Genomic DNA, 9,462 nt, shown 5'->3' on the forward strand with positions numbered 1-9,462 from the left:
ACATATTAACAGTAAGACTCCTTGCACCCGCACCAGACCGATTACCCAATTTCAAACGCGGAGACCAACCGCGCTCACCATATGGAAATAAAAGTGGATACTGTAGAGGCATATACGTAGGATGAAGCTTACTAATACGCTGGGGAGGACCCAAATTAGAGTGAACAACAATATTATACTGCACAGAATTTGTATCATCACCGGTAACAATACAACCCAAAGACCCAGGTAAAGGCAAACCATACCTACAGTCAGAGACATCATTAAACAAACGTACAGAATACGATGGTATATTCATTTGGTCAGCCAAGTCTTTAGCACTCTTAAATGTACGCACATACTCGTTATTGGCCTTCAAAAACGTTATCAGAAACGTAGCAATAGTGGCATCGAAATCATTTCTCCTACGATTCGGAAAGCCAGCCAACCTGTTACTGACTTCATTATCAGCATCAAAGAGATATAACTGAAGAAACCTAGGCCCGTTAGTAGGATCGGGATAGAAGGAACCAATCTTAGGACTAATCTGCCCGGAAACTTTAAACACATACGGACCATGACCATCATTTATTCCCTCATCAACATTAGCCCCAAAAGACGTCATAGCAAACATGCTATTATAAGCCCTAATATCCCTCAAAAAACGATCACTATGAAAAAGCGCAACATATTCGGGCGGAAAAGAAGAAGGATAAGGGAGAATAACATCACCGGACTTGCAACAATGACCATATCTAGGATGATGAGCTGTAGACAGCTTTAAACTCCTTCCGACAAACCAAAAACATGCTCCACAATATTCACAGATGCAATCACAATCACCAAAATCAACATAAGTTGGAAGCACACCCGCAGAACGCATCCGTGAAGAAAATCTAGGGCGCCGAGAAACCGGTTCAACAGCAAGAGCCGACGAAGAAGCAACCCCAGGTCCAGAAGAGGACGATCCAACAATACCATACTCCAATTTACGTTTACCATACATAACGAAAAAATATATATAACACAAAACAAAGAGACAAAAAAAAGTGTAAATCAAAAAACACCAAAACGGAATAGACAATCCGCGTCTGCTTACCGCCAAATCATAGAAAGAAACACAAAAGACGAAAGAACAACAGAGAACAAAAGCAACGATAAGAAACATTAGAGGGAAAAAAAATAATTACATAAATTAAAAGAACCACCCGTAAAACTCTCATTGGATAAAAAAAGGCAAAGCAAGCGAAAACGAAACACGTGGTAAAAACGGAAGAAAACTAAATATAAATTGTCAAAAACCAACCCAAACATATTCCATCCAAAATCTATTGAATACAAATAAAATACAAAAACCAAAGGACCATTTGTGAAAAATAAAATTATCTGTTTCATGTGGTTCCCGAATTAATGTATTCTATCAATTGTTAGATGTAAAAATGGTGTGGAAATATAAGAGTTATTATTAGTGATTCCTTGAACTTATCTTTCCTGTTTCATATATTAAGGGGGTGTTTGGCTTAGATTTTTAAGAGCAAAAAGTTCTTTTTGAAAAAGCTGCAAAAAGTTGACTTTTCCAAAAAATTGATTTTTCTTCTATCAAAAATCTAAAAGTAAGTTTTAAAAGTACTTTGCCAAACATCTTTTGTCTTCTATCTTTTTCTAAAAAATCTTTTAGCCTCTCAAAAGCTAAGCCAAACACCTCCTAAAACGTGGCGTATACTGAGTACTGACTTCCACAAGCGTGCCAAAAGTTTTTGACCAACTTTGTATTAATATAATTCCACTATATTAAAATTATAAATTAACGACTCACAGATTAAGGAAACAAACAAGTAGCAACCTTGTACCCATTGCTTTCCTGCTTTTATTCCGATTGCTGTTTGAAAAAAACAACCAACTAAATTATAGATTTATAAAGCGTCTTTCATTTTACAATATAAAACGACTGAGGTAGTCCATTCTTGGTCAATATGGAATGTAAAAACCCCAAAACAAAGCATTCTAAAGCTTGATAAACCCATTTATATAAGGTTCACATCCTGGCTTCAGGAAATCGTAAACAGCAAATGATGAGAGAAATATTCCTTCTCCTCCTCCTCTTCTGTTTCTCGCTAAAATCTTCATCTTCATCTTCACAGACCATTCATGATCATCTTCAAAAAGGTTCCTCTCTAACCGTTGATGATAGTTCAGACGTCATTAGGTCTCCAGACAACTCTTACACCTGTGGCTTCTATGGCTTCCAAAGCAATGCTTATTGGTTTGCAATCTGGTTCACAAACTCCAAAGATCGCACAGTGGTCTGGAGTGCCAACCGCAACACACCTGTGAATGGCCGTGGATCAAAGATGACATTTAGGAGAAATGGAGCCATGGTTTTGACAGATGTGGATGGCATGGTCGTGTGGGAAACAAACACAACCTCCACAGATGTAAGTAGAGCAGTGCTGCTGAATACAGGTAATCTGGTGCTACAGAACCAAAAAGGTCAGATTCTTTGGCAAAGTTTTGATTATCCAACTGATACTCTATTGCCTTATCAAACGCTAACAAAGAGCAAAAGCTTGATATCTGCCTTACGAAGAGGAAGTCTTGAATCTGGAAATTTTGTTTTGAGCTATAACAGTATTAACGTTTTAACACTGACTTACGATGGCCCAGAAATATCAAGTGTGTACTGGCCTAGTCCTGATCCTGGATTTAATGTCTGGTCTTACGGAAGAACTTCATATAACAGCAGCAGAATCGCAGCCTTTGACGATTTTGGTGAATTTAGGTCGAGCGATCGGTGGCAGTTTAGTGCTTTAGATATGGGTTTTGGGTTCAGAAGGAGGTTAACCATGGACTATGATGGGAATCTCAGATTCTATAGCTTGAACGAGTCAACTGGATTATGGTCGATTTCATGGCAAGCTATTGCACAACCATGTAGTGTTCACGGAATCTGTGGGAGGAATGGAATCTGTGATAACGGAGTACTACAATCGGTATGTTCATGTCCACCCAATCACCAGTGGACTAACCCTGCTGATTTAAGTCAGGGTTGTAAGCCTACTTTCAATACAACCTGTTCAAACTCAACAAAGTTTGGATTTTTGGAAGTGCCGTATACAGATTACTATGGCTTTGATTTAGATTACTTAACACCCATTACGTTGGATGCTTGTAAGGACATCTGCTTGGGAGATTGTAGATGTATAGCATTTAGTTACAGGATAACAGGTGCAGGATTATGCTTTATTAAAAGTGCTCTTTTCAACGGTTTCCGATCTCCTAATTTCCCAGGAAGCATCTACTTGAAAGTACCAATTGACATGGAAACAAGAGAATCAGTCTCAACTCTTACTAGTGCTAACACCACGTGTGTAGAGGTCACAGTCATGGTGGGTTCTCAATCTATGTATAAACCATCTGGCACAAAGGTGAAATGGGTTTATCTTTACTCCTTCGCTATAGCTATTGGTGTGGCTGAAGCTTTTGTTATCTTGATAGGGTGGTGGCTTTTTTATAGAAAGAATGCCCTCCTAACTAACCTAGAAGAGGGGTATCGTATGGTATCAGGTCAGTTTAGGGGGTTTACTTATCAAGAATTGGTGAAGGCGACGCAAAACTTTAAGGTGGAAATAGGGAGAGGAGGCTCAGGGACTGTGTATAAAGGGGTTTTGGAAGATGAAAGGGTGGTGGCTGTGAAAAGGTTAGGAGATGTGAGCGAAGGTGGAGAGTTTTGGGCAGAAGTGAGCACAATCGGTAAAATCAATCACATGAATTTAGTAAGAATGTGGGGATGCTGTTCACACAAACGACACAGACTTCTGGTGTATGAGTATGTGGAAAATCTTTCTCTTGACCATAGATTGTTCTCCACGAGTTTTCTTCAATGGAAAGAAAGGTTCAAGGTTGCCGTAGGCATAGCAAAAGGTTTAGCTTATTTACACCATGAGTGTCTAGAATGGGTGATTCATTGTGATGTTAAGCCAGAAAACATTCTTTTAGATGAGTCGTTCGAACCAAAGATTGCAGATTTTGGTCTGGCGAAGTTGTCTCAGAGAGGTGTTCAAAGCTCGGAGTTTACTAGGATTAGAGGTACAAAAGGATATATGGCTCCAGAATGGGCAAGCAACCTTCCTATTACAGCAAAAGTTGATGTGTACAGCTATGGGGTTGTGGTTTTAGAAATGACAAGGGGAATTCGACTTTCTAATATTGTTGTTCAGGAAGGGGAAGAGGAAGAGGAAGAAACGGAGCTTATGAGGCTTGTAAGGGTGATGAAAACGAAGCTTCAAGGAGAAGAAATGGATCTGTGGGTTGAAGAGATTATTGATTCGAGGTTGGGAGGGTTGTTTAGTAGGAAGCAAGCTGCAAAACTTGTTGAGATTGGTATAAGTTGTGTGGAGGAAGACAGAAATAAAAGGCCTACAATGGATTCAGTTGTTCAAGATCTAATTGATTGCGAGTCCAGTCTATACGATTAATACACGCCCATTATTTTTAGGTTCCATGGAGATATCCTATATAGTTTTTAATGTATTTTTATCGGGATAATTTACAGTATTTTCCTAAAAAGATGATTACAAACAATTACATAGGTTGATTTATAATAAAGATGTCTTTAGGATGTGGGTCTTAATAAGAGCACCATTATTTTACTTCTAATTTATATTGGGGTTTAAACCCTCAACATTTTTCTAGAGACATCCATCAATTAGTTATATTAACTTGGAGAGTTGGTGTTGTTATTCATTTTTGGCTTGTGAATTGTGATGTAATGTATTTTAATTGGATTAAGCGCATAGGGCGTTGGTTCTCTCGTTAAACTGTGATGGTTGGTGTTGTTTTTCATTTTCAGTTTATGATATGTAATGTTTTTGCTTTTAGTTTTTTCCTAGTGTTTGTTTAGTAATATAATTCCATTGTTTTAAAATGTTTTTTTTGTACTGTTGTATACTTTGTTTAATAATATTTAATAATGCACATGGCTCAAGCCTTTTGTTTTCCTTTAATTTAGACAAAATTACATAATGGTCTATGTGGTTTAAAAAACGTCACATATTCAATCCCTAACTTTTTTTTTGATGCAGATGGTCTATATATTTTCATTTTCTTGTGTAGTTAGTGTCTGAACTAAGACCATCGTTCGTTTTCATTGCGCAATGTCTTCATTCCATTCATCTTCATCGACAAAACCAACAAAACTACTTTCATGGTTTTGGCCTCTCGACTTTCAATTTATGTTAAACCTGTTTAGTGCTCATTATTTCAATCGATACCCATTTCATCGTTGCGAACCTAGTGATAAAGAGAGGAATATGATGAGGAAGCTTCACTTTAAGTTCCATATCAATTGATCTGACTGTAGACCATTGTTTGATTGCATGACTATGATTTAATTTGTGGGGTGTGATTTCTGGGGTGAGTTCCTTGTGATTTTCGGGTGCAATTACTAGATTGATAAATTCAACACACATACAATCAAATGCACTAATTTCCTCTTATTGTTCAATAAGATGCAACTATGTACAAGCGATGGTGGTGATCGGAGATGAAGATGCCGATGATGAACCCTGATAAAGAATAAAAGGAAAGGGTGGATGTTGGGGTGGATAGCAGTGACATTTTAAATCATTAGGGTTTTACTGGTAGGTTGGACAATGGTGGTGGGGTGGATTGTTTCCAAGATATTACAAGTCATTTTAATTGTCCAACATGCTCGACAATTATGCACTGTGGTTTTATTAGTTACAAAATATTACAAGTCATTTTAATTGTCCATAATTGGGGCAAACCACTATGGTCAAACTGTACATGGGCGGTTTCTTTTCTACTTAATCTGGAGAGAATGACTTAATGGGTAAAAGTGATGAACATTGTGAATTAATTTTGTTGGTAGTTAAGGGTAAAATCATCATTTAGTCACATTAAGATAGTTTATTTAGTATAGAAAAGAAACAGACTTTATGAATACAACACTTTTCAGACATACATTTAATTTATTTTATCCTTATGATGCAGTTCTTTATGCCTTTTTTGGGTTGCGGTTGCTTTATATTGCTTGGAGATCAAATTCAAAAGCATCCCAGAAGAAGGAGATGAAAGAAGTATGCCTTCAAAACAACATAAAAGTAATTATTCAATGTATAAGTTTGGGGTTAATGAATACCAAATAAGGATTTTGTATGCATCATTATTCACTAATATCATAATGAAACCTATTTTAATGCTTCTTAAATTTAAATAGGTGGAGGAGAAACTAGAGTATGAACAAGGGAAAACAAATGTCCGCCGATTCTTTTCTAAGTTCCGTACTCCTATATTCTTAAAGGTATGTATGTTTACTTTTAGGCTCGACAGAATGGGGGTCGGCAACCCTTGGCAAATCCTACCTGGACTCGGCATGGACTCGGCAAACACTGTGCCACGAACTCGACATCCCGAGTTCGGTGGCCAAACTCGACATGTCGAGTTAGGTGGCCAAACTGGGTGGGTTTCTGCCAAGTTACTCTTATATCTTCTCCTTTCTTCTTCCCTACTCGACAATCTCTTCTTCCCCTCTCCTGTTTGGCATTACAAAGAAGAAAATGGTTTTTGGTTGAGGTGGAGCTCGGTGCACTCGACACCTCTCCCCCAACCTTAGTGTACTAAATATTTTTATCTCTCTCATATGTTTACTTCTTATTTAGACAAAAAAAAACTTATATAATTTTTTTATGTTTACACTTGCATTCATTTATTTTGATATTTTTATTAGAATGGGGTGATCGGAGCTAAATAGCCACAATAGTTGTAACATTTTTCTTTTTCTCTTTATATATATATATATATATATATATATATATATATATATATATATATATATATATATATATATATATATATATATATATATATATATATATATATATATAAAAGAAACATCATCCATAGTATTCAGTTGTTGTGGATTAATTGTAAACTAGATGAAGGCCACTCGCGTCATTGGCATGGATTTGAATTGTCAGTATATAAAAGCAAAAAGTTTTTTTTGGATCCATTGAATAGAAAGGCTATTACTTTTGCTCAATTTAGGTTGCAATAATAGCCTCAAAACTTAGCATTTGGGGTTGATTGATGATTAAATATCTTTGTTTGATGAATATCTCAAGAACTGATGTAGGGTAGTAGTGTTTAAAATCATGTGTCCAAAAAGAATAGTGTAATTACAGTTTTGGCCAAAAACGAATAGCTATTCGACATTGTACAATATTACAACAAATTTCACGTCACATTTCAGGATATACTTTGAAGCTTTTTTGGTTGCAACTGCATCATCTTTATCAAAACCCACAATGGCATCTAGGACATACATAACATCTGTTAGACCCCTACATATTTGCCCGTTTTTTCAAAATTGGGTTGGTAGCAGAATCCATCACAAAAGGATATCTATGAATTGAGAGATTAAAGAAGACTTTATATGCTTACCCAATTTAAGAAGATTGCAATGATTCTTGTCGTGCTTGAACCATATGGATCAACAGTTGCTACATATGGTTTCTGCACGATCCAACAACTCCTTCACAACAATAAATTTTCAAGGTCATAATCATGCGGTTATAAGTCCAAAAGATGGTGCTTGGATTGCTAGACTTGTTGTATTTTTGCCTTACTTCCTGTATAAGCTAATTACTTTTATTTTTCATCATGCATCCTTATGACCTTAAAACATGGCTATAAAATATGATACTTTGGTATAAACAATTTTGGCAATTTGCTGTGAAAATTAAACAGAGTTAGAAAATGAAGGATTTCATTTATCTTTGAACTGTTGGAACTGAAACACAGTACCAAAACATCACAATTAACGCAACTTTCACATGAACACACACTTTGACACCATAAACTCCTCATATGTATTACACCTTCAACAATAAATAATAAATCATGATTATAGATGAAATAATAATATGAACAAATGATGTTAACAATTAAGGAATAGCTAATGGCCTTCAAATAAGTTATGTAGATAGTGTTTTGTTTACCGATATCTAAGGAAATACATGAGTTCATGTAATGTAACGTCCGCAAATTCAGGCTAGTCAATTTAGAGACAATAAACGTTAAAAATGAATTTTTGATAGAAGATTATTTAAGATAAATAATGTTAACAAAATTTATAGTATATATGTCACAAGGATTTCATACATATAAAGAACCCTGAAATCTGACTTATAACGAGGAAATTATGACTTGTCGAAGTTTTGCGGCAAAACGACACGACACCGGGAATTGTAAAAAGTGAATTTATGATAAATTCTTTTTAGCCTTAGCAATCCAAATGAAAGTCGTAGTATACGTTAAACCGAGAGGGTGCATAAAAATAACGTCCAAATCTGACATCGTATGAGGAAGTTATGATTTTTCTAAGATTTAACATAGTAGTGAACAACCTGTAAATCGAATTTTAGATCGGCCGATTTTTAGCCAAAACAATCTAAACTAGAAATGAAGGTATCATTAATAGGAGTTCAACGATAAAAATACAATCGAAAACGGAGCTTGTATGCAAAAGATATGGATGAAACTTAGTCCCTACTCTTCGAGCACGACGAATTCGATACAGATTTGTAAAACTGAGATATAATGAGAATTAACCGATGGAGTCTAAATGAAAGTCATAGTACTCGTAAATACCAATACGTGGATATAAAGAATGTCGAGAATAGAGATCGTATGTTAAAGATATGGACGAAACTTAGTCCCTAATCTTCAAGCGCGATAAATTCGATACAGACTTGTAAATATGAGATAAAATGAGAATTAGCTGACGGGGTCTAAATGAAAGTTGTAGTACTTGTAAATACCAACATGTGGATATAAAGAACGTAGAAAATGAAGCTCGTACGCGGAAACGACCTACTCTATGATCAAATCCCTATAAATAAAAGATGTATTCTTCATATTTTCTTACATTATTCCTCTAAACTCTCTCTAGAACCCTTCTTTCTTTCTTGTTCAATTTCTCCTAGTTTTAGGGTGCGATAGAGAAACTCCGAGTCATCAAAATTTTGACGAAAGAAGTTTTTAGAGTCGGAGTTCTGCCTGCGTAATTTCCCGGTTTTCGTTAAAAACATGGTAAGTTAAGTTACACTATTCTTTTTCAGTGTAACTTATATTTATAGTTATAAGTCCTTATTATGAACCTATAAACAATATATGTGCTAAGTATTATAAAAAACAAAGTGTTATTATAATATCTTTTAACTACTCGCGGTATGGGGAATCTGGTTTGAAGGGTCGCATAGGGTTGTTGGATTTCAGAAGTGCTATAATCCCAAAATGGTCTTGCCCTCAGGTGTTTCATGTCTGGCCCTTATTTGTACATAGTGTTTGAAAAGTATTGTTTAACACTTATAAAACAATGTCATTCGTAAATAGTCGCTATAAATATTAGACTAAAATCTAGCGGTAATGATACTAGGTTTCGTTAAAGGAAAATAGAATTGT

General features: G+C 35.7%; 1 protein-coding gene across 1 annotated transcript; it reads left to right on the plus strand.

Moving 5' to 3' along the window:
* Window positions 1-1,819: 1,819 nt before the first annotated feature.
* On the plus strand, window positions 1,820-4,802 carry LOC111879452 (putative receptor protein kinase ZmPK1). Its single transcript, XM_023875926.3, has one exon. The coding sequence runs from the start codon at window positions 2,049-2,051 to the stop codon at window positions 4,452-4,454; it is 2,406 nt and encodes an 801-aa protein (XP_023731694.1). The 5' UTR covers window positions 1,820-2,048; the 3' UTR covers window positions 4,455-4,802.
* The last annotated feature ends 4,660 nt before the right edge of the window (window positions 4,803-9,462 follow it).

Source organism: Lactuca sativa, chromosome 9, assembly GCF_002870075.4.
Source record: "Lactuca sativa cultivar Salinas chromosome 9, Lsat_Salinas_v11, whole genome shotgun sequence".
Taxonomy (NCBI): domain Eukaryota; kingdom Viridiplantae; phylum Streptophyta; class Magnoliopsida; order Asterales; family Asteraceae; genus Lactuca; species Lactuca sativa.